Below are 26281 nucleotides of genomic sequence, written 5' to 3'. Positions count from 1 at the left end.
TTGTAATAAAGTCTTTTCCCTCAGTTGGTCAATGGGAGCCACATAGGGAGTAATAAGAAGGCACTTCTACTCTCCCAGCCAGAGTGATATCAAGAGAGGTCCAGTAGGTAGCTGGACCCCCTCCCAGCAATAACGAGGAGGCCTTCCCCACCTTGGTGTTAAGGTTCCTTGGGTCCCAAGGTTCACTAGCCTCCTCTTCTCCTCTTCACCTTTAAGAGGGTTATGTTAGTTTATATAGACAGAAACCAAATGGAGAACCTAGCCTTCTCCTCCCACCTCCTAGTAATGAGGCAGTGCCCTCACCTTTTCCTTGCCAAAACAATGTCAGGAAAAGCCACCTAAAACAGTAGGATTAAATAAGATCCAGGACCCCATACTACCCACATTGTCTAAGGTTCATCACTTGACTATTTGGATATTGCAATCACAACAATCACTTATGTCAAGAACCAAGAAAATCACAACTTAAGTTTAAAATAACAATTCCTAGGTACCCACACAGAAATGACAGATGTTAGAATTATCTGACAAGGATTTTTAAAGCAGCTATCATAAAAATGTTACAATAAGCAATTAGCAGTTACTAACACTTGAAGCAAAAGAAAGAACATCTCAGGAAAAAAAAACTAAAGCCTCAGCAAATAATTAAAAAGTTTATAAACCACACAGTAACTTTTAGAACTAAAAAATACAGTAACAGATGTGGAAACCCAATGAATAGTCTTTGCAGCAGAATGGAAGGACAGAGGAGGAATGAATCAGTGAACTAGAGACTATAACAATAGAAATTCCCAGATCTGAACAACAGAGAAAAAGCAAACTGAAAAAAATAAAGAACAGAGCCTCAAGGATCAGTGGGATTATAACAGAAGATTTGACATTTGTGTCATCAGATTCCCAGAGGAGAGGAGAAAGAGGCAGTACTGACAAAGCACTTGAAATAAAAGTGGAAATGTTGCAAAAACACAGATTCAAGAAGCTGAGGAAACCTCAAACAGGATAAAGTGAAAGAAATTCACACAAAGACATATCACAGCCAAACTTCTGAAAATAAAAGACAAAGAAAATATTTTGAAAAGCAGTGAGATAGAAACAACTTACCTATAAGAGGGAGACAGTTCTAATGACAAGAGGATTTTTCATAACTTAAGGAGGGCCAGAAGGAAGTAAAACATTTTTCAGGGGAAGCAAAGGCTGAATGAGGAGTCTAAACTTCCACTCTCCTGTAACAAGGAACTCAGACACTTGTAGAATCTGGAGAGAAAATAACTGTCAACATAGAATTTTATATCCAGCAAAAATATCCTTTAGGAAGGAAGGAGAAACTAAGAGCACTTGTTACCAGCAAACCTTCCCTCAAAGAATGACTACAGATAGCTCTCTAAACAAAAAGGAAATGATGAAAGAGAAATTTCAGAACCTCAGAAAGGAAGAAAGGATAGCTAGAAGAATAAAAATATGAATAAATACATTTTTCTTCTCTTGAGTTTTTGAAATTGACAGTTGAAGTGCTGATGTGGCTCTGAATGTTTGCAGGGTTCATTCCCTGTGGCTTCTCTCAAGGGCTGGTATTCAGTGTCTGTGGCTTTTCCAGGCACAGGGTACAAGCTATGAATGGATCTACCATTCTAGGGTCTGGAGGACAGTGGCTGTCTGCTCACAGCTCCACTAGGCGATGTCCTAGTGGGGACTCTGTGTAGGAGCTCCAACCCCACATTTCTTCTCCACACTGACCTGCAGAGATTCTTCATGACGGTTTTGTTCCTGCAGCAGGCTTCTGCCTGGAATCCCAGGCTTTTCCGAACATTCTTTGAAACCTAGGCCGAGGCTCCCAAGCCTCGACTCTTGCGTTCTGTGCACCCACAGGCTTAACATGACATGGAAGCCACTAAGGCTTACAGCTTGCACCCTCTGAAGCAGCAGCCTGAGCCGTACCTGAGCCCCTTTTAGCCATGGCTAGATCTGGAGCGACTGGGATGCAGGGATTAATGTCCCAAGGCTGTGCAGGCAGCAAGGCCCTGGGCCTGGCCCACGAAACTGTTCTGCCCTCCTAGGCTTCCCAGCCTGTGATGGCAGGGGCTGCTGTGAAGGTCTCTAAAACATTGCAGATTTCAATTAGACATGAGATTTGGGTGGGGACGCAAATCCAAACCATATCAAGGCATGAGCCACCATGCCCAGTTCACATCTTAATGTAAGTTTGTATTTGTATTTGTGTGTATAATGATGGGGTATGTGTGTTTACACATGTGCGTATTTCAGAGGATACATAATAAAATGTTAAATAGTAGTTCCCTTTATGAAGTAGCTAGGTGGAAGTATAGATAGGTACACAGGTAACGTATACCCTTTCTCTTTGTTCACTGTGTATTTTAATAGATCTTCTAGGTATTGAGGTACAGATTGTTTGCATAGAAATATGTATAATTATTCTGTGGATTTTTTGTTAACATGTGGTATCATAATATGTGTGGTAAGCTAAAATTTCCTTTTCATATTATCTGTATATCTTGGAGGTCTTCCTATTCTCCAAGATACAGAGCATTGCCATAGTCAGTATATATGACCTTACTTTACTCTTTTTATATATATATACTTTAAGTTCCAGGGTACATGTGCACAACATGCAGGTTTGTTACATATGTATACATGTGCCATGTTGGTGTGCTGCACCCATTAACTCATCATTTACATTAGGTATTTCTCCTAATGCTATCCCTCCCCCTCCCCCGACCTTACTTTACTCTTAACTGATGTGTAGCATCCCTCAGTGGGACTGCAATTGCAGTGTCTCTAGCTGTTCCCCCTATTTGTGAACATTTTACTGGATGCACATTTTTGGTATTACAAACAATGCTGTGACAAAAATACTTATATATGGGGTTTTTCTACACAGGTGCTTTTATTTTCCTGGGCTAGATATATTGAAAACTAGAAATATTAGGTGAAAGGCTAAATAATTTTAAATTTGATACTGCTAAATTCCCTCCCCAAAACTATACCCTTTTGTAGTTTCCTCGAGCTCACACTTCACCATCTATGCTTTCTTTGTCTACCAATTGACAAATGGATAAGGCAAGAATTTTCCCAAAACTACCCTGACTACCTCAAGCTTAAAGCCATATCAAAGATGTTTTGACATTTTTGTGGAAATTTGTTCTGCCTTTTCCTCTTTCAGTTCAGTTCTAGTAACCTTCTGTTTTCTAGGAACCCTCATAATTTTTATCTCTATGCCTTCTTATTTTCTAGCACTATTATGGATTGCTTTAAAAGTATGTTTGGGCCAGGTATGGCTAACACCTGTAATCCCAACACTTTGGGAGGCCAAGGTGGGCGAATTGCTTGAGTCCAGGAATTCAAGAACAGCCTGGGCAACATAATGAAACTCTGTCTCTATAAAAAATAGAAAAATTAGCTGGGCATGGTGGTGTATACCTGTAGTCCCAGCTACTCAGGAGTCTGAGGCAGGAGGATCAGTTGAGCCCAGGAGGTGGAGGCTGCAGTTAGCCGTGATTGAGCCACTGCACTGTAGCCTGGGTGACAAAATGAGACCCTGTCTCAAAAAATAATAATAAAAGTATATTTGTATGATACCATTGGGGGAAGCTGTGTAAAGGGGTACATGGAACTCACTGAATAATTTTTGATCCTTCTTGTGAGTTGGTGATTCTTTCGAAATTAAAAGGTTTTTTTTTTTTTAAGCATATTTGTGCCTTCTAGGGATTTGGACCAAGGGGAAGTCTGGAGCGAGTGCCCAGTTCATCATTTTGATTCCATCCTGACTATACTGTTTTGACTCATTACAAAAATATTATTGTTGAAATAAAATTTCATGTACCCTTTTAAAAAAGAACGAGGCAAATATATACAGACATGGAAGGACGTTTATACAAATAATTTGATTTTTTATATTTGCCCTTTTTAACAAGGAACTTTTACTTCCTTTCTAATTTGAAAAACAGTATCAGAATTGGGGTGAGTTACAAAGATGTTTCAATAAAAAGATGCTCATAAATGAATTGGAATAAACCGATAGCAGTTATGAATTTAATTCTTCTAAAGATACTAGTTTGTGTCCAGTTTTTGTGTTTCCTGTAAAACTTCTTCTTAATGGTGATAATCAGGTAAAGCTGTGTTGATGAAGCATTGTTTAACCTTATGTAGGAGTATATGAAATGATGGTCAGTTGCAGCACGAGTGTTTTCAGGGATCCAAGGGATTCAGGGCCACAAGTTGGTAGAGCATCCTCCTTTCCAGTCGGGGCCACAAGTGGGCCACTTGTTGTGGTAAAGATACTTAATATTAGGCATAATTTTCAAGCATTTTTTGTTGTTATCAAATACCAGTAGCACCCACTTAATACTGTTTATGGGTTTTGGAGAAATTCCATTTTATTATTCCTTCTTGTCACCCAGGGCCTTGGTAAAGTTAAGCTTTCCAGCAGGAACTGTGCTTCTCCATGTAATTTATGACCCCTGCTCTGCTGTCCTAAGCTTAGAACAAGTCTCAGCTGTGAGCTGATGTGCTGTGCCATGGTTAACTGGCTACCCCCAGAGAGGGTGACCAGATGAGATTTGAAGGGAGGGTCCCTGACAGTGCCCCAGCTCCATGCGACCTGAGATGTGCTCTGCTCTTGCACTTCCTATATAAACTGGGAAACTTGCTGGTAAATAATTCTATAACCCACTCTTTTCCTTAGGCTTTTTGGAAAGGATGTAAACAACAGAAGGTGTATATGCACAGGCGGCAAACATTCATTGATAATACTGATTCTATTGTGAAGGTAAATACCCTTTCCTACCATACCAAGTGCTTGGCTTAAACGTTTCCCCTCATTTCATGTTTAATCTGAAAGACAGCTACAGAAAGGGAGGGTATGTGTGAGCCTTGAAGTCAGAAGGCAGTACTGGATTTGAATCCCAGCTCCGCTGCTCATTTACCTAATCATTTTTCAAGCAGGTTAGTTAAACTACTATAAAACTTCAAGTCCTTTATGAGTGGTTATGAGAATCACAAGTGAAAGTGTTCTGTGACTAATAAATTCTCTTTGTCTAGAAAGTTCAAATTGATTATTTAAACTCTAGGTAGAACCCAGCTTTATTTCATGTTTCTCTTTCCACATTTGCTTAAGCATATTTAGAATGCTCAGATGTAACAGAACAAAACCAATGATTAGAGGAAGTAGAGCTAATTTAAGGCCTATATTTGGGAGTTGAATTAGTCGAACCCAGCCTTTCACTCAGGTGAATAGCTCTAGGTGAGAAAGAAAGGGTACTGTGGTGTCCACTCTCATGGATCTGAAAGCCAGAGGACTGGACAAAAATCAACTTGGAAATCTACAACTTGGAGATCTACAAGTCTCCAGCTTGGAAATCCAGTTGAGAGTGGAAGCAATGGAGCTGGAAAGTAGAATCAGATTAGTTTAAAGATGTTTTAGGCCAGGCTTAGTGGCTCACACCTGTAATCCCAGCGCTTTGGGAGGCTGAGGTGGGAGGATCACTTGAGCCCAGGAGTTCAAGACCAGCCTGGGTAACATAGGGGGACCTCATTTGTATTTTTAAAAATAATAATAAATAAAAACAAATTTTTAAAAAAGTTTTAAACTGTGAAGGCAGAGAATAACGTGACCCAGATCCATTGTGCAGTAGCTCCTTGATGAAATAGCATCCTATGGAACATATGCCTATTTTCTCAAAAACTATTGGTAGCAATTGGTCCCTCATGAGACCTCTTCAGTGTTTTCCCATAAAAACTTAAAGGATATTGAATGCACTTAAAGGGATGATAAAAGAAACCCTAGACTTAGTTTACTTGATTTCCTGACTCATTGCAACTCTCAGCAAAACGCCTCACCCTTCTGGCTTTTATTTACTGAGATTAAGGTAAAATAGTACAAAGTTAAATTGTTCTCCCCACCTCTCTCTTATTAAGGCAGTGAAATTAACAGTAGCATGTAAAGTGTTTTGAACCCCTTAAGAAACATCTGTGAAAGATTGATTATTTAGTGGGCTGCTTTTTTTCCTTATCAAGTATCGTTTTTAGAAAAACTACACAAAACCGTATTACGGGTTGTTTGGTGATTATTTTGACTTTTCTCTTTATTTTTTGTTGTTCTTTTCTATTTTTTTAAACTTTTTAGATTCAGTCCTGGTTCCGAATGGCAACTGCAAGAAAGAGCTATCTTTCAAGACTACAGTATTTCAGAGATCATGTAAGCAAAATGCCTGTGGGATTTTATCCAGGTTGATAATGAACTAAATTAATGCTTTATTGAATGTTAGCATTGAATGATTTTTGTGGAATGGTGGACAAGAACACTTAGGAAAGAATGGATCTTAGAACTTCATGTGATAATATTTGGAGGCTTACTGTTTTCATTCAGAAATCATGTTGAGAGTTAGACTTCGCCAGGCAGGACTCAATAGAAAATGGGTGAGAGGAAAACTGTAGGCTAGTAACACCAAAGAGAGAAGACTCTAGAGAAATATTTTCCAGCGTTGCATATGTAGTTTTTTCAACTGCTAACTGCTTACTTTAAATAGAAGCCCCCGGCAGGGATTTTTTCCTGAATCTTTAAAGAAGAGGTATGGGAACATAGATTGGATCATCTAAGTTCTGTGCTAAAATTATTTTCCCTTTTTAGATCTCTTTGTCTAAGCAGTTCCCCTACAGTCTTGTTTGTACTTTTAGTTAACTTATCTGACCTCTTCTTCAAAGAAAATGGAAAAATAAACGTTGAATACATCACATTGAAATACTGTCAGTTCTAAGTAGTGTCAGTTCTTAAATACTAACAGTTCTTAAATGTTCTAAATTCAAAAATAATGGAGTAGGTGGGACTCTGGGAGATCAAGACTTGTCTCAATCTTTTGCAGAATAATGAAATTGTGAAAATACAGTCACTGCTGAGAGCGAACAAAGCTAGAGATGACTACAAAACACTGGGTAAGTGAGAGCTTTCTGAAACAAAGCAAGGATTTTTTATAAACCAGGCAAGGACATATTGGTCCATATTAGTCACTTCAGAGATTGCTCTAAGAACAGAGGATACCCATTGTTTCCAGTAGATTTTGATCATCTCAGGCCCCAGGTTCTAAACCAGTACACAGAAGAACACTTGGTGACAGGAAATGGGCCTTCCTATTAAATGGAAGGGATCAGCCACATGGTATAATTTCTTCTTCAAAGAGAATGGAGTTGGCGTAAATGCTGAATTTTTTTTCAAACTAAGCTAGAGTCAAAAATCTAATGCAAAAGAGTTAGCCAGAAAATAATCTTACATTTACATTGTTTAATTTGTTAGACATAGTCTCATCTCCCAAAAATGACAACTGCAGACATCTTCCTGCAATTTCATTCAGAACTTTTCACAGAATAATTTTTAATTTTTGTTTGTTTGTTTTTGTTTTGAGACAGAGTCTCACACTGTTGCCCAGGCTGGAGTGCAGTGGCGCAATCTTGGCTCACTGCAACCTCCACCTCCCCAGTTCAAGCGATTCTCCTGCCTCAGCCTCCTGAGTAGCTGGGATTACAGGCACAAGCCACCACACCCAGCTAATATTTTGTATTTTTAGTAGAGACGGGGTTTCACCATGTGTGTCAGGCTGGTCTTCAACCCCTGACCTCATGATTCACCTGCCTCGGCCTCCCAAAGTGCTGGGATTACAGATTAAGGTTTTTAATAAAAATGTGTAGAAAGTTTGAAAATAGCAAAATAAAATTCACCAAAAAATAACAGTCACATTTTGTGCTATCTCCTTACAGTCCCAACTTTGCCTATGTTTGTTATTTTGGTTTTTTACATAAGTTGATTCTTCATATATTCAGTTTTTGCATTCTAATTATCACAAGAACATGCACAGTCAAGGAAAGCTTGCTGACAAATTTATTAGTACTTACAGTGCCTAGTAAGTTTAGCCAGCACCTTTTATTGTCTAAAGTTTGTCTGAATTAAGGGATGAAGTATATGGCTCAAGAAAGATCTTCCCTGGTACTTGTTAAGGAAAATCTAGGGACGCTTGAAGTCTTCACTCTGCCTCCAGCCTGCAGAATCTACTGAATAATGTCTCATTCCACTAGATTCCAGCTCACCTCTCAGCTGGTAGATATGTTGTTGTTGTTTTGAATTTTTTTTAAAGAAGGCCAAAGAGGATTTTTCTTTTTCTGAGCCCTGACACTAAAATATGTTTGCTATTGCTTTTATATATGAAAGATGACTTCAAAGTAAATTTTCCAAATGAACACAGGCTAATTTTCATTTCGTTCAAGGTAACATGTTTTTTTTTAAGCAGTTACAGTGATGTTTTTTATTTGTTTACTTTTTTATTACAAAGACAAATTCCGATTTTAAAATCTGGGCAACTTTATATTGGGACATAAAAGGTAAATAGAGAAACCGTCTCGGTGAGTGAGTTAGATCTAAGCTTCTCTGGGCTTCAGCAAATTGGGTGCTTTTATGGTAATCAAAAAAAGTTTATGGTAACCAAAACTTTTCTAAGTTTGTTATCATCTGTTCTCACCCTTTTTCTCTGGAATGTCACTGAACGTATTCCAGCTTGAAAGTTGCTGGAACTAGGATGTGGTCACCTGTAGGTGCAGACTATAAAGTGGTCTGATTTCCTGAAATGAAAATATCTGTACCACAAAGTCATTCTGAGATGAAGATGGCAAAAAGCCTAGTATTGATAGAGGAAATAATAAATTCAGGCCATAACAATTAGTAAAGCTAAAATACTAATTTAGTTGTTTCCGATGGGACTGTTAGTATATATGAAGAGACATAACCCTTAGCGGGAGGGAGAAGCAGCCATCAACTCTGGCCACGGTGGGAGGGTTCATGTTCCCCCAACTTGGCTGCATGGATGAGCTGTGGTGCATTGCTAAGGCCTTCCCTGAAGTGGTCATGTCAGTGGCAGCATCTTTGCTGGAAATGGACGGAAAATAAATTGATGTGCTTCAGTGGTCAGGAAATAAAGGGTCCGGTGATCCAAGGAAAATTCTCCAATAAAGGCCATCAGCAACAGTAAAATAACATACCTGACTATAGATTTGGTTTTCCATGCTGGGTTTATGCAGTTGTTTGTGGTGTTGGTTTTCTTCCTCCTTTAGTGTCAAAACACCACAGAACTAAGATGGAAGTCAAAGGAAGACTGTCAAGGGCCTAGGTGTAAAGGAGGGCAGCTATTGAGATGACCATGACTGTACTAGCTCTTGCAAGTCATCTTTCTATTATTGGGTCTAATCATTCGTCCTCAATGGACCAGATGATTTATTCTTACAGTTTACCCAGATCTTATCTCCCTAAGCGTGTTAAAATATTTTCCAAGAGTCAGAGTGCCAGGAAATTAAAGCCTAAAGTTCCAGGTACTAAGGGAAACACCCTTTTAGAATTTATGTGCGAATGTTCCTCTCAATAACAGGGGCTGACCCATAGATTCTGAGCACCCTCCCTTGGCCGGTGCTCAAAGAACAAGGGCCAAGTTTCAATTTCTAAAATCTTTTTATTTCAGCTGGGTAGAACATTCGTTTCACTTATCATTCTGTTGGTTCCTGTTTGGCTTTTACAGTCCTCCCTTCCTGGCCCTTTTCTAATTCAGCTTTCGCCTACTTCCGACTCCTTCCCAAAGACCCTTTGGGTTGGGAGAAACCACTTTCTGCTTCCTGAAGCAAGAATGTAAGTCACTTATCTAGCTCAAGCACAAGGTCTCAGGGTCAAGGTAACTTATGTTAACTTTCTTTCCCAGGTTCCTGAGGAAGGAGGCACAGATAGTACTATCTTCTTAGTGCATGAGTCCAGGGAACAGTGTGAGAGAGAGCTGATAAAAGGGAGAAAAGGGGAGTTGATAACTAGAAAAGAGTGGGGCCAGATATCTGTTTTGTTCATTTATTTATTTATCAGTTTCCTTGTCCAGATTTTAAATTGTGTGGGGGTGGGTAGAATGATTCTCACCCCAGACCAAGTACTTTCATTGGTATATTTTTCTAGTAATTGTTTAAGACCTTGTTTCTTTCCTGTTGATAATCATTCCAAGCTTTCCTAATTAAAGTATGCCTGTTCCTGTCACTGCAGTTGGCTCTGAAAATCCACCATTAACAGTAATTCGCAAATTTGTATACCTGTTGGACCAAAGTGATTTGGATTTCCAGGAGGAACTAGAGGTTGCACGATTAAGGGAAGAAGTAGTGACCAAGATCAGGGCCAATCAACAGCTGGAAAAAGACCTGAACCTGATGGACATCAAGATTGGACTCCTGGTGAAGAACAGGATCACACTAGAGGTCAGTGGGGTTTTTGGGACTGTCAGCTCCCAGAATAGGGAAGATGCCTACATACAGTCAAGAGTCACTTAATGACAGGGACACATTTTCAGAAACGTAGCATTAGGTGATTTCATCCTGATGCAAACATCATAGAACACTTACCTAAACATAGATGGTAGAGTCTACTACACACCTAGGCTATATGGTAAAGCCTACTGCTCCTGGGCTACACACCTGTATAACTTGTGACTGTACTAATACTGCAGGCAATTATAACACAATGGTAAGTATTTGTGTGTCTAAACATAGCTCAACATAGAAAAAATACAGTGAAAATATTGTACTATAATCTTATAGAACTAATGTCTTATATGAGGTCTACTGTTGACTGAAACATGTTGTTTGTGGTTATATATGTTCATGACACTTTGGTCTAGCTAAGTTCATTTGGAATCTATGATAAGTTTTTATCGTTTTTATTATAAATTAGTGGTTCTCCAGTCTGTAAAATTTTATGCCTCCCCATTTATAACATTTTGTAAGGCTTCCTTATTCTGAAATGAAATGTATGTGATAAAATGTACTGATGTATATACCTTCAGAATAAGACTAGGGCCTTTATATGAATACAAAAGAGAAATTTAAAGAGTAATTATTAATAAAAGCACACATTTTATTGAGAAAATGTATATGCTTCATGACATTGGAAGACATGATACAGTTACCAGGGGTGTGGACCTCTTCACAGAACAGCTACAGATTGTGAAGGCTTCAGTGGCAACTGATGTGGAGAAGTAGTAGAGCTGGCAGGACCTCGTTTTCCAAAATGGAGAACAACTATTTGTAAAGTTCAGCATTAGCCAAGTGTAGTCTCCACCCAGTTTACACAGCAGTTGCAATTCTAGAAAATCCTAGATTTTGTGTGGGGAAAATATATTATGCACCTACGTAAAACAATTAGATTCTAGGCTTAGATAATTACAAACAGAATCTTGACCTACGTAAATGACCAGTAAGACATTCAAAAGTTCTGTCATGCAAGGTGTAGGGCAATTATTTACACAGGACCATCGCACAAATCGCCAGATCACAGAGCACCTCTCATCCCCAATCCCTGCTCACTAGAAAGCAGGAGTGCCCTTCATTTGTTAAGATATTAAAAAACATCCCCACGTATTTCCAAAATACGTACAGAGTCACACTGCCCCCATTGATAACTTCTAAATAAATCACGGTGTGACTTCACATCTGTGTGAAACCTGCCAATATCAGGGCTCAAAAAAAAGTGTAAAAAGCGTCATTTTTACCCAAGAACAGATGCCTAGGATAAGACCTCTCTCCCCGTCCTTGTTCCCTTCCTATGTGCCACATCAGTTTTCAGAAAACTGATAGGTCGAAGAGGGAAACTGACCTTCTGGAAACTCTGAGAAGGCTACAGTGGCTCATAGGTGGAGCTCCAGCGGCCAGCAACCAAGCGAGTGTTCTGGACAGCTGGGAGATGAGCAGCCACAGGAGGCTGCCAGTTACATGTGAATGCCCCAGGCTGGTCCTCCAGACCTCATAAAGACACCAGGGCAATTGTGGAGGAGAAAATAAGAAAAACATCATTTTACAAACACAAGTGATCATCTCTTCTAAATATTCAGGAATAAAACTACTTTTATTATTTTATCCAGAAAAACAATAGTACTTTTTAAAAAAATAATGTGTTTGTATTGTTTGACATACATGAGAACTTTTAAAGTGTAATATATTCCAGAAGGTTTTTTAGAGAATGCTTTTTATAGCCTTAAACTGCTGTTTCACCCTATCACCATAAAAATCATAAACAGGAAATGTCTTGCCTTTTAAAATAAAGGCTTAGTTGCAAATCAGTACATAGTTTAAATAATATGTATCTTTTGGAAACACAATCATGGCAAGTTATCAGATTTTCATGAATGTTTGAGTTTTGTGGGGGTTTTTTTAAAGCCACTTATCGCTAATAGATAACATTGTGAAGTTTTTCAACATATTTGCAAATACCAAATATGTATGCAGCATATTTTAGTGATTAAACTAATGATTATTAAATATGCAGCTGTTAGCCTTATCATTGACAGAACATTTGTAGTGATGCAAGAACAGAGCAGTTGAAGCTTTATTTATAGTAGTGAAAAAGTGGGAAACGACCTGAAGGCCAGAACAATATGCAGAGGATGATATAATTAGTTTAATATAGATGTTGTATAACCACTAAAAATAATGGTTTTGCTACTTTTAAAGCAGGAGGAAAGGTTTGTGATTTAGTAGAGGAGAAAATAGTGCCTAAGGTAGTATGATTTATTTTATTATCAAAAAATAATAATAAGCCAGACGGAGAAAGAAGTTGAGTGATTTTTCTTTGTGTGATAGTTAAGTTTATCTTCTCCCCCTCCTCCCCACACCTTTTTATTTTTAACAATGAGTGTGTGTTTAGTGAGGAAAGAGAGATTGTAAAGGGAAATGGCTTTGTTCTTACAGAACAATGCTAGCTCTTGCTAGTAACCTTAACATTTTTTATAGTTCTTTTAAAAATCAGCATTCCTCCTAAAACCTCAAAATCTGTAGGTTAGTGAAGTGACTAACATTGATTTTAGGCAAAAAGAATGGTTTGGAGAAAGAAGACAAAGCAACTGAAATAGAGGTTTCCTGGAGGCACAGGAGCCAAAAAAGAAAAAAAAAGTATAGGTCAACCTAGCTGGAAGGAAAGCCTAAATTAAGAGACTAAAGCTAATCTAAAACTAGTACTAAAATTCCCATTCATAAGTGTGATGTATCATCCAGGAGCCCAGATTTGCAGGCCAGAACTACCTGAAACCCAGGATTGAGATTTGTAACTATTAATGCTTAATTATACTACTTCACTGCTTATATTAACATGTGACCTTGAGCATATTTCTTAACCTCTCTCTGAGTGTGTTTTCTTCCTTGGAAAATATACTAGGTGATTTACATATATTTTTAATCTTCACAGCAACTCAGTAAAATTGCTGTTATTACACTCACTCTATAGATGAGGAAACTGAAGCTTAGATTCACCTGTGCAGGTTTACCAAGCTAATTATACTCTGCAGATACCCATATCTTTATGACTCCAAAGCCCAAGCCCAAGCCCTTCATACTAGCCCACACTTTCTACAAAAATGTTTATATCATGGCATACTACCGGCATGCAGATATCCCCTTATCAGGAAAAGGGGAAAGGTGGTGGTAAAAGGGCAATATTGAGATGTGGGACTATCATGAACAAGCCAAATACGGTTCCTCTTTCAAACCATGGTACTCCTCCAGTGTTCGATATTGATTAAGAATCAGGAAAAGTAAGTTATGATGAATAAAAAGTAACCGCTCTGTTTGTTATCCTTGTCTGGTTGGCTCTTGTGTCCATTTTCAAGCTTCCCAAAGCAAACCTCCATTCACCCAAGCACATTCTGAGCAAGTCAGAACCTCACAGGGAGAAGGCAGAGGGGCTATCCCGGTAGCTGTACCCGGCTCTGCCCTTGGAGCTCCAGCAGACAGGCTCTGTTCCATCAGCACAGCCACCGGCCCGCCCTCTCTTCCCCTTTCTCGGTTCAGCATTGCCTCCACTGCTTCCCTCCCTCCATTTCTCTCCCTGTCCTGCCTTCAGCAGCTCTCCCTGTTTTTAATGCAGAGGAGTTTAGATCTGCCCCAGATCTTGCTCACCACCCCTATCCTCTCTTCTGTATATGGCAAAAACCACCAGAAGATGAAGTCTGCAACAAAACAAAAAGCCCTCAGTTTCTAGAGTGACCTCCACTGAAAACACTTGGGAGGGAAAAGGGGGGGATTATAGATAACAAGACTTGTTTTCCTGCCATATATTTAAAATCAAGGTAATAGATTTATTCTGTGTATTTGAGGGAGTTGGATGATTTACATGTCGCCAGCTATCTGAAGAGGAAAAATGTGGATTAACTGGCACTGTAAGCCACATTTACTCTAGTGATGTCTTAGGACTTCTTATAGATAAGGATTATCAGAGAGCCACCTGCCTAGATTCCCCCTTGACCTCTATCTGGTGGTAACGACACTTCCTTTCTTTGAACTGAATACATTTTATATATTGGTAAAACAAGGGGGAAATGTTGCTTTTTAAAAAATGTTATGGGAATGTAAATCAACTCCCCTCTCTGCTTTCCCTATAAAAGCAACTGGGGTGACAGAAGTAAGTGGGTAAGTCAAGGCTGCCTCTCTCTGAGCTGAAAATGAGAAAGAATAAAATCATGGACCTGGAAGGCAATGGATGTAGCCACATGGAACTGTCTTATTCGAGAGCTTCCTAGAGCTCTGGACCCCGGCTGCTCAATAGGCTGACCCCAGCCATGGGAGAATGGGGTGCCAGGAAGTAAACATATTTAGAGCTTACCCTTTAGGCAAGACCTGACGGTGGTTCTTATCCCCAGTGGCAACTGGAAATGAGGCAGGCACATGTCGGCTGTGAAAATGACTAGGGGTCCCTGCTGCTATTTGCTGGGAAGGAGCCAGGGTGACAGATGCAAGTAGCGCATGCAGAGCAAAATGCTGTTGTCCACACTGACCATAGTGCCCCTCTAAGGATACTGGCCCAGCATTCCTGATGTGCAAGTAGAGTCCTCATGTAGAGGTCTGGCTAAGGGCTCAGTCAAAAATCTGGAAGAAGTTTTAGGAAAAGCAACTTTCTTGCCACTTACTCTGGGACAGTGAACTAATGCCAAGTGACAGGGGAGGTGTGCTAGAATAGCGACTTTCAAATATGAGTCATGTACCATTAGGGTCATGAAATCAATTTAGTGTGTCACAATCAGTAATCTTTAGAAGTGGAATAGAATAAAAGCAAATAGAAAATATCAGCACGTACCATTAGTAAGAGAGAGGGTGTATGTGTGTTCACCAATAAAATATGGAAAATGTATTTCTTACTGTGGGTCTCAGACTTCCAAGTAGCTAGTACCACAGGCATGAGCCACCACACCTGGCTTATTTTTAAAATTTGTTTGTGCAGATGGGGTCTTGCTCTGTTACCCAGGTTGATCTCAAACTCCTGGCCTGAAGCCATCCTCCCATCTTGGTCTTCCAAAGTGCTGGGACCACAGGCATGAGCCACCACACTTGGCCCACTTCCAACTTTTCTTCCAAAGCTTCCTGGCTTGTCTAAGGCTTCACAGAATTGAAGAAAGTTAGGGCCTTGCTTGGGATTAGGCTTTGGCTTAAAGGAATATTGTGCTGGTTTAATCTTCTATCCATACCACTCAAACTTTCTCCATATCAGCAATAAGGCCATTTTGGTTTTTTTAATCTTTCATGTTTTCACTGAAGTAGCATTTTTTATTTCTTTCAAGAAATTTTTCTTTGCATTCACAACTTGGCTGTTTGGTGCAAGAGGCCTAGCTTTAGGCCTAGCCTATCTTTTGATATAATCTTTTGATATAACTTCTTCACTAAGCTTAATCATTTCTAGCTTTTCATTTAAAGTGAAAGATGTGTAAATTTCACTTGAACACTTCAAGGCCATCGTATGGTTATTAATTAACCTAATTTTAATATCATCCTGTCTCAGGGAATAGGGCGCCCAAGGAGAGAAGAGAAAAAGGAAAGTTGGTGAAGCAGTCAGAACTGCTGCTTAAGTTATATGGGCATGGTTTGTGGTACCCCAAAACAATTACAGTAGTAACATCAAAGATCCCTGCTAGGCCAGGTGCTCATGCCTGTAATCCCAGCACTTTGGAAGGCAGAGGCAGGTGGATCAAGAAGGCAAGAGATCGAGACCAGCCTGGTCAACATGGTGAAACCCCACCTCTACTAAATATACAAAAATTAGCCAGGCGTGGTGGCAGGCGCCTGTAATCCCAGCTGCTGGGGAGGCTGAGGCAGGAGAATCACTTGCACCCAGCAGGCGGAGGTTGCAGTGTGCTGAGGTTGCACCACTGCACTCCAGCCTGGGTGACAGAGAGAGACTCCATTTCAAAAAAAAAAAAAAAGGATCACTGATAACAGCACCCCATAACAGATAGTGTAATAATGAAAAAGTTCTATGTATTACAAGAATTATCAAAATGTGACACAGAGACACAAAGTGAGTACATGCTATTAGAAAAAATGATGACAATAGGCATGTTCAATGCAGGATTGCACAAATCTTCAATTTGCAAGAAAAAAAGAATGCAATATCTGTGAAGCACAATAAAGCAATGCACAATACAATGAGGTATGCCTGTATTTCCAATTACGTATGTTTCAATCCTGTATGTGAACGGAGGAGGAAAAGAGTACAAGAATTAAAAAGCAGTAATCTCATCAAATTTTTTACAGGATGTAATTTCACACAGTAAAAAGCTGAATAAGAAAAAAGGAGGAGAAATGGAAATACTGAATAACACCGACAACCAAGGAATAAAAAGTTTGAGTAAGGAGAGGAGAAAAACACTAGAAACATATCAGCAACTGTTTTACCTTTTACAGGTGAGAACAATTTATCTTTTACTCTGAGTTTGGGAGTTCTACTATGTTACATGTCTGTGGCTTACAGGGAGTCTTTTATCATGCTTCAGCTGTAATAGCATCCCTGTTTTGAGCATCTACTAAGTACCAAGGCTACTGTTGGTGCTTTGCATACATTCTCTCATTTAATTCTTACCATAACCCTGGGAGCCACGAGAGAATGAGTACTATTGTTATTCCTGCATTACAGATGAGAAAACTGAGACACAGCCAGTAAATGATAAAGCAGGGGTTTTGAAACACAGGCAGTTTGACTTCAGAGCCCATGCTCTTCACAATATTATACTACGGTTACCTGCAGAAACAATATAAATCTGATAATAACAAAACAAAAACAGGTACAGTCATCTATGAAAAAATTAAAATAACTGTATGTGAAAAACAGATATTTACCAGAACCAGTCTCTCCTTCTGTGGGGGAAAGAGCCAGAGGGTTTGGGATTTCAAAACAGTATTTCTTTTTTCTTTTATTATTTTCATGGCGTTACTGTGATCTAAATGAATAGTAATTTTCCATTGCTTCCTGAGTGATGGTGAGAACTAATAAGTTTGACTGGTTATGGTTGGACTTTGATGAATCACTTATTGTTTTGTTTGACCATTGATTCAGCCTGTCAGGCCTACTAGCACATACAGCTAGTCACAAAGGAAACTGCATGATAGCGATAGAAATAAACAAGCATCCTCTTCAGCAGGAAAAGTTTCCCCAAAGAGTTGGATCCATAGTTCTCCCTTGGAAGAGTCAGATGTCTCTCAGAGTGGGGCCACTGTTGGAATTCCTTCAAAGCCCGGAGACGCTTAGATCTTTCTTTGAGGATGTCACTGTCTGTAGATATATAGAGAGCACATTACACAAACCATAAAGAGGAGGTGTGGCGAATCTCATGGAGAAACACGATGTTAATTTTGGTAGGTTTGAAATTTCTCTACTTGGAATAAGAGGTTGGAGAACATCTTCAAACATATGAACATCTTCACACAAGTGGCCACCACATGGTGGTACAGAAGGAAAAGCTTAACAGTACTTAGAATTGTCTGTGGAACGCACTGTTTCACGCCAGCAAACTTAGAAAGAAAGGGGGCTCACTTTAAGCAGGAAAGGACTTTGGTCTGCCTAATTTAGTAGTCAACTACCAGTTTGCAAGTTAATCTTAGGCACTTATCATTTTTTATATCCGTGAAATTTCAAGCGTATTGAAGATTCTGTAGAATTTAGTTTTCTCAATTTGACAGAAATTGTCATAAGTCAAAATCTAGTCATTGACCTAAGACTTGCATTGTTTATTATATAAATGGAGGCATTTGGGAAGAAGAAAAAGCACAGGAGCATGTTTAGAATAATCCCACCAAACTTTATCCACAAACAATCCAAAATGTACAACCAAAGGGTGCAACCATTCAGTTGTATCAAGTGAAATCTCTGTTGAAATCATATATTTTTCTTCTCCTTCTCTTCTTTTGAGACATTAGCCCATTATCACTGAAGAAATTATAGAAAAGCAAATGGCCTGGACTCCTTCAACCCATAGGTTACACTTTAGCAAGACTTCTTTTTTTGTAGAGATAAGGTCTCACTCTCTCGCCCAGGCAGGAGTGCAGTAGAGCAACCACAGCTCTCTGCAGCCTTCATCTCCTGGGCTCAAGCAATCCTCCCACCTTGGCCTCCTGAGTAGCTGGGACTACAGACACATGCCACAATGTCTGGCTAATTTTTTCGTGTTTTTTGTAGAGACAGGGTTTTTCCATGTTGCCCAGGCTGATCTCAAACACCTGAGCTCAAGTGATCCACCCACCTCAGCCTCTTAAAGCACTAGGATTCCAGACATGAGACACCACACCCGACATAGCAAAAATTCTTAACCAAAATCACAGGTCAGCTAGTATATAGGTTTTTGGGGGATTTGTCTCTTCAGTATGAAACTGAATTTAAAAATTTTAGGTAAGCTTAGGAGGAATGGTGAGTAGGCATCTTTATTTAGTCCTAGAGTAAGTTTCCTTTCTCCTAATTCCTATATACTTCACATTGGAAAAGAGTCACTACAGAACTATCAAGAAAAAGTACTGAGCTGCTTATTTATAAAATTTCAACCCATCATTATGAACTTAAAAGTAAACCTAAGTGGTAAAGTAAACCAGAATTTGAGGTTTCTTAAAAGCTGCCCAAACTGCTTGAGTATATTGGATGAATACTAGTTTTCAAGTATAGAAAAATTTTCTTCTCTTGTCAGAAAGAAGATGAAGATTAGGAGTATTAAATTTCTCTTTGAACATACTTTCCTCTGTAACCTGAATACTATTGTTCTCTTTGAACTTCTACCTGGTAGGTGTAGCTGCTGGAGAAAAGCCACATCACCATGAAGGCTGGTTCTGTATCCAATGGGTCCATCCTCATCAGAACCCGCAGGGTTCCACGTCCATTTTAAGTTATTTGTTGTTTTTTGCTTATGGTCTTCTGGCACTTCCCTTATCAACTGTCCTGACCTTCACCCCTCTCTTCAACCTCCCTACCTCACTCCCCCTTCTCACTCTGTGTAGAACATTGTGGCCATTTTGCTGTTCCCACATTGTAAATGTATTCTTTTCTTGTTCTTTCCAGTCTGATAAGATAGTATGCATTTCCTTCTACTCATCCATCAATCCTTCTAGGCCAGTCTATATAGCTGGACCCTTAGTCCACTTTTTTTTTTTTTTTTTTTTTTTTTAAAGATACAGAGTTTGTGTTGTCTAGGCTGGAATACAGTGGTATGATCACGGCTCACTGCAGCCTCAAAATACTGGGCTCAAATGATCCTCCCAACCTCAGCCTCCTGAGTAGCAAGGACTGCATGCATGCACCACCACACCTAGCTAACTTATTTTTACTTTTTTCTAGAGACAGGGCCTGTCCATGTTGCCCAGGCTTGTCTCGAACTCCTGGGCTCAAGCTATCCTTCTGCCTCTGTCTCTCAAAGCGCTGGAATTATAGGTGCGAGCCACCATGCCCAAGCTTTGCCAGTGTCTTTGGACACCAAATTCTATTGGCTACCCACCCTGTCTTCTGCATCTCTACAATAAATATTAATATGTGGCTCAAAAAAGTCAACAGTGAAAAGTAGATATAATATGTTAAGTGTATCATATAGTGTGTATCATTTAAATCCCATCATAATTTTCTACTATAGCTTCCTATAGTATGATATGAATAATATTAAGTAATTAATATTTGATATTAATATTTTAAAATATTAATATACAATAGGAAGCTAAAGTAGAAAGTTATATAATATCAGTCTAAAGGAAACTGTAGTAGAAAGTTATACTGTATACTAATAGCATAGAGATGAATACCTGGCACATAAAAATTATTTTATATACTCATCTATATGCTTTTAGTGACATTAAGTCATTGAAGACAGGGAATCAGATATTGCTTTGTGCTTTAATAATATATTAACTTATTGTTTTGTGGGATTTTTTTGTTTTCTTTTTCCTTCTTTCCTTCTAGACCAACCCTTTATACTTGGCTAAGCTGATTTTCCAGATGCCACAGAACAAGTCCACTAAATTTATGGATACTGTTATTTTCACACTATATAATTATGCCTCTAATCAGCGAGAAGAATATCTACTTCTCAAACTTTTTAAAACTGCTCTGGAGGAAGAAATAAAGTATGTATACAAATATGTATGTAAAAATACCAATGAATAGATCCTTTTGTTAGTGGTGGCTGTCTTTGGTTTACTAAAATTATTTTTAAATTCATATAAGTTATTCCCACATATTAAAATGTATCAAGTTTCTTGAGAATACTTCTATATCGTTAGAGCTATATTCAAGTACCATTTTCTCCCACCAATGATACTTTCTGTAGTGTCAAATTAACTTTTGATTTTGTATATCTGTAACAACTGAAAATCAATATTATATTGAAAGTCAGTGAAAACATTTAATTAAAATTCTGAGTAGTAAGGCCATTAATAGGTGAGAATGCAGAGTGCAATCTCTGCCGAAATAGTCTTCCCTTCTTACTAGAACTTAAGCTACTTTTGCTAATTTATTTTCTGACTCAGTTAATGTAAAAATTGTACAGGTAGCTATAATGAGTGGACTGAGAAACATGCATGAGAAATGTCCTTAACTCAGGTGGCCTTCCTAACTTGTGGAAACCTTAAGTTATACTAGTTCCTATTGGTTTTGGGAGCACCGGAGCCAGGCACCTCTGCCCTCCGGGTGTCTGTAAGCCCGTGAGAAATGTGATTCATCAGCAATAGGAATGCTATGCAGTGGAATGTTGTAAGTACTAAATGAAGGACACTTCTAAATGAAGGACATGCACAATGTATCAGGTTAGAGGATAGGAGGAAAGATTCCAGCTAGGTTGACTAGTAAAGATTTTGTAGAAGAGGAGGTTCTTGACCCAAAACCTTGCGGAATAGCTGCAGTTTTTATGAGAAGAGTTAGAAAAGGGAAACAAGGCACAATGGTGGTGGAAACGGCATGGGCATAGGTCCCAGAAGGAAAGTAAATTAGTCTAGCCAGAATGTGACCTAATTACTAACTACCAGGAGATGAATCCTGAAAGATAGGGTAGGGCCAGGTAGTGGGAGACTCTGAGTAAAGGCCCAGCTGTTAAGGCTCTATTTGCTTTTTGGGGATCTGTGAAATCTTTATTTTTCTTCTTCTTCTTCTTTTCTTTTTTTTTTTTTTTTTTTTTTTTTTTTTTTTGAAGACAAAGTCTCACTCTGTCTCCCCAGCTGGAGTGCAATGGTATGATCTCAGTTCACTTCAACCTCCGCCTCCCAGGTTCATGCCATTCTCCTGCCTCCGCCTCCTGAGTAGCTGGGACTACAGGCACCTGCCACCACGCCCAGCTAATTTTTGTATTTTTAGTAGAGAAGAGGTTTCACCATGTTGGCCAGGCTGATCTCGAACTCCTGACTTCGGGGGGATAGGTCCCAGAGAGATGGCGGGTGAAGCTGTGCATGCACATGAAGTCTGAGGGGAGAATGTGGGTTTTGGTTGGACTCTGGTAGACCAGTTATTCTTTTGTTTGGGCATTGGTTCACCCTCATTCGCCTTACAAGCACCTACAGTTAGTCAAAAAATGAACAAAAATAGCATTTAAATGTGGGAAGAGGAGACAGCAAAGGAAATAAAAAGGAATGACTGGATAAGATAAGAACTAGGCACTGTCAGGCTCTAAAGGGGAAGGAGGTGGAAGAGAGAGAGAAAGTGGTCAAGAGGGAGAAGAGAAAGGGAAGGAAGAGAGGAGAGAGGCCCAAAGAATCAGCAACCATAAATCAAGAAAAGCTCTTTCAGCCATCTGATGTGGCTAGAAGCTGTATTGCAGCTTTGAGTGGGATTTGAAAAAGTGAAAACAGTTCATTCAGTCAAGAAAGTTGTTTTTGAAATTTGATAACTACAGGGGCATGATACTTGTACAGTGTCACCCAGTATTGTTAGTCCTGGTCCATTTTCAGCTCATACCTGCCTTCTAGATTGAAATTGAGGCTGTGACTTTATTTTCAGATCCTCAAATTGCTCATCTAAGAAACATACACCTTATAGACTGGGAACAGTGGCTCATGCCTGTAATCCCAGCACTTTGGGAGACCAAGGCGGGTAGATCATTTGAGGTCAGAGTTGGGACCAGCCTGGCCAACAATGGTGAAACTCCATCTCTCTGAAAATACAAAAATTAGCTAGGCATGGTGGCGCGTGCCTGTAATCCCAGCTACTCAGGAGGTTGAGACAGGAGAATTGCTTGAACCCTGGAGGAGGAGGTTGCAGTGAGCCAAGATCACACCACTGTACTCCAGCCTGGGCAATAGAGTGAGACTCTGTCTCAAAAAGAAAAAAAGAAATATACACCTTATAAATGATTGCTTGTTTTGAAGCACACCAACTTAGATTTTCATAAAGAAAAGTATAATTCCGTGAAGTCCTTGCTTTCCAGAGGGAGGATACATTGTTTAAAATTGTATCCAGGCCCAGTGCCATGGCTCATGTCTGTATTTCCAGCACGTTGGGAGGTCAAGGCAGGCGAATCACCTGAGATCAGGAGTTCGAGACCAGCCTGGCCAACATGGTGAAACCCCATCTTAAAGTACAAAAATTAGCCCCAGGCATATGGTGGCACACACCTGTAGTCCCAGCTACTCAGGAGGCTGAGGCAGGAGAATTGCTTGAACCTGGGAGGTGGAGGTTACAGTGAACCAAGATCACACCACTACACTTTAGCCTGGGTGACAGAGCAAGACTGTCTCAAAAAAAAAAACAAAAAAAAAAAAACTGTATCCGTAGAAGCAAACCATTTTGTTTTGTCTTGGGTTTTTTTAGATCGAAGGTGGACCAGGTACAGGACATAGTTACTGGTAACCCTACAGTCATCAAGATGGTCGTCAGCTTCAATAGAGGTGCCCGGGGACAGAACACCCTGCGCCAACTCCTGGCTGCAGTGGTGAAAGAGATCATCGAGGACAAGTCGCTGATTATCAACACGAACCCTGTAGAGGTGTACAAGGCTTGGGTGAACCAACTAGAAACACAGACTGGAGAGGCCAGGTAATAGAGTCAGGAAGGTATTGGTCTTCTGTTGTATTTTTTGATATTTTCACATGTGTATTTATTTATACCCTTAAACTTTGTTAGGCAAACAGTACATAGTCAATTTTCAATCCAAAATGTTACCTCCCTTTAACATATCCATGCAAATTACATCTTGATACTAAAAGGTATTTTCAGATTTCAGAGCCAAGTGATCCCCAATGCCACAACTTCTATAATTCTCTCCCTTGTTTGTTTTCTTTGTGTATTTCTAAACCTCGACCTAGAGATGGTGCAGACTCTCTCTTCACCTGATAACACATACTTTCTTTACAGTTACTAATCAAGTAACTTTACTGTGTAAGGTTTAACAATCCAGGTTGGATTGGTTTATTCTGAGTGGTTGTTTGTAGATTTAAGCAATCCTAGCTTCTTGTTTCCTGTAAAAGGATGTCTGTGAAATAAAGTGTACACAGAGAATTTTGTAATTATGTGGCTGGTTGTCACAGTACTATTTGTAATAATAAAAAGTCAGGAAAAGTCAAAATATTTAGTGTTGAGGGATTTGTTAAATAAATGTTGGTATAGCACATAATGGAATAAGTATTTGGAATGGTGGTATAGATACACATTTCTTGGCACAGAAAAAGTTCATGGTATATTTTCCAGTTGGAGTTAGGTGCAATAACCCATTTTTCTGGGCAAAGAATGCTCATTGCATACACCACACAGGATCTGTATAGAATGTCTGCATACACAAATTGCATTATACTCATCAACACGTGAGGCCCATAGACATACATGCACAGAGGAGGATTTGGACAGTTATGCCCTAAGGTATGAAAATTGGTTGTCTGCTTTGGTATTGTTTTAGATTATATGTGATTTTATTTTTCTGGAATGAACATTTGCTTTTTATAATTAAAAGAAATTTAGCTGAGTCTAAATTACCTGGCTCTGCCTATTATTTTGCCAGAAGAGCCCAGAGGGACAGCCTCAAGTCCTTCCTGCTCCAAGTTGCAGAAGGTACCCTCTGTGAGGGTGGAGCCTCCCCTCATTTACTAAACATTTTGTTACTGGTGTCAGCGGGCAAAGTCCAATTCACTGTACAAAGCTTGACTATAGAACCAACTTGGCAGGAAAAATTAATGCTTGTACCTAAGCTTCCAGTTAATTTAAAGCCTTTGTGTTTTCAGCAAGTTGCCTTATGATGTGACCACAGAACAAGCTCTAACATACCCAGAAGTGAAAAATAAACTAGAGGCTTCCATTGAGAACCTGAGAAGGGTCACCGACAAAGTCCTGAATTCTATCATTTCTTCCCTTGATCTACTGCCGTAAGTTGTACTTGCAGCAAGTTTAACATTCTTTCCTAGAAGTTCTTGGCATACGATGTAAAATAAGCCCCTGTAGTGAAGACAGCAGTTTTCCCTTATACTGTGTTTACTATTTTAAAAGATTGCTACATTTACCTTTTAAATCCTGAGTGTTCTCTAAAGAAGGGGCAATACTTCAGTAGCAAACACAGCTCAGTTATTATCATCAGTGGAAGTCCTGTGATTCCATTACCATCTCATCTTATGTTTAATTTTTAGAAAAACTACTCAACTGAAGTTGACTGGAACAATTGCTGTGTGTTTTTCCCTCACTCCGCCTTTTTTCCATTATTTTCTTTTGTCATCTGTTTTATATGTAGTTATGGATTGAGGTATATAGCCAAAGTACTGAAGAATTCGATCCATGAGAAATTCCCCGATGCAACAGAAGATGAGCTATTAAAGGTAGATTTTCAAGGGTAATCTCACCATAGCTTCTCCTGGGGTTTGAATCAAAATTACCAACATATAACTTTGTAAGATTGTTCCCCATGTGTAATTATTTATAAAAAGCTGCAGGTCTTCTGTTTCTAATGACTCTCAAGATAATTGATTAAGCTGAGGTTAATTTGGAGATCCTAGACATTATTGAAATTCTTGTATTAGAGCACTTTGGGGGCAATGAGCATTTTTTCATCAAAAACAACTTTGCAAATTATACTATTATTAATGTGTGATTGTATTCATTGCCTTTACTTAACTCCTTGTTAGGATTTACATCAGAAAACGATCTGCTTTCTCTTGGGAAATGTAGGGAATATATATCTTAAAAAATAAAACTAAACTAAAACTCTTGAGTTTTCTTTCTTAAAAATGGTCTTGCACTTCTACATCACTCCAGATTGTTGGAAACCTCCTGTACTATCGGTACATGAATCCAGCCATTGTAGCTCCAGATGGCTTTGATATCATCGACATGACAGCTGGAGGTCAGATAAATTCTGACCAAAGGAGAAACTTAGGATCGGTGGCCAAGGTTCTTCAGCACGCAGCCTCCAACAAACTGTTTGAAGGAGAAAATGAGCATCTCTCATCTATGAACAATTATTTATCAGAGACGTATCAGGAATTCAGGTGAGAGAGGCGGTTAGTTTTGGAGAAACATGCAAGAATGGTAGGCAAGAATAATATGTGCTCTGTGCCCAGAGCTAGAGTGGGCATGGAGGACAGGAACCCCGGGTGGTTACAAGCCTTTCTTCTACCAACCACTCGGGGAAAGAGGAGAGAGGGAAGTGCAGGCAAGATTGCCTCTGCCTGGCGATCCTGTCCCACCCCAACTGCTGCACTCCCATTACACTGAGTCTTTTCTGTGTGTATTATTTCTGCTGCTGACAAAATGGAATGCTTGTTCTTCCTTGTATGCTACAGGCTTCTAGTACCTAGAATTTAAAAATCAAAATAGCAGATTTCTGCTTTTTTCAGCTTAAGAAGAGAGGAATCATTTTTTAAAAGTTTTCCTATGAGGAAGAACTTGCCTTATCTACATCAAATATGTTTGACCCTTGATTAACACAGGTTTGAACTGCTCGGGTCTATTTATATATGGATTTTTTCAACCAAAGGCAGAGAGAAAATACAGTATTCATGGGATGCAAAACCC

General features: G+C 39.3%; 1 protein-coding gene across 5 annotated transcripts in view; it reads left to right on the top strand.

Moving 5' to 3' along the window:
• IQGAP2 (IQ motif containing GTPase activating protein 2) overlaps window positions 1-26281 on the top strand; it is a 310003-nt gene that overhangs the window by 250029 nt on the left and 33693 nt on the right. For all 5 annotated transcript variants that reach the window (XM_007975849.3, XM_073014669.1, XM_073014668.1 and 2 more), the window contains 10 exons: window positions 4700-4783; window positions 6140-6211; window positions 6876-6945; window positions 10070-10278; window positions 16591-16740; window positions 20264-20427; window positions 23099-23323; window positions 24502-24642; window positions 25002-25086; window positions 25523-25755. In XM_007975849.3, coding sequence (XP_007974040.2) covers window positions 4700-4783; window positions 6140-6211; window positions 6876-6945; window positions 10070-10278; window positions 16591-16740; window positions 20264-20427; window positions 23099-23323; window positions 24502-24642; window positions 25002-25086; window positions 25523-25755 — 1433 coding nt within the window. The remainder of the gene's footprint in view (window positions 1-4699; window positions 4784-6139; window positions 6212-6875; window positions 6946-10069; window positions 10279-16590; window positions 16741-20263; window positions 20428-23098; window positions 23324-24501; window positions 24643-25001; window positions 25087-25522; window positions 25756-26281) is intronic.

The sequence above is a fragment of the Chlorocebus sabaeus genome, chromosome 4, assembly GCF_047675955.1.
Source record: "Chlorocebus sabaeus isolate Y175 chromosome 4, mChlSab1.0.hap1, whole genome shotgun sequence".
Taxonomy (NCBI): Eukaryota; Metazoa; Chordata; class Mammalia; order Primates; family Cercopithecidae; genus Chlorocebus; species Chlorocebus sabaeus.
This window is presented reverse-complemented; position numbering and strand designations above follow the sequence as displayed.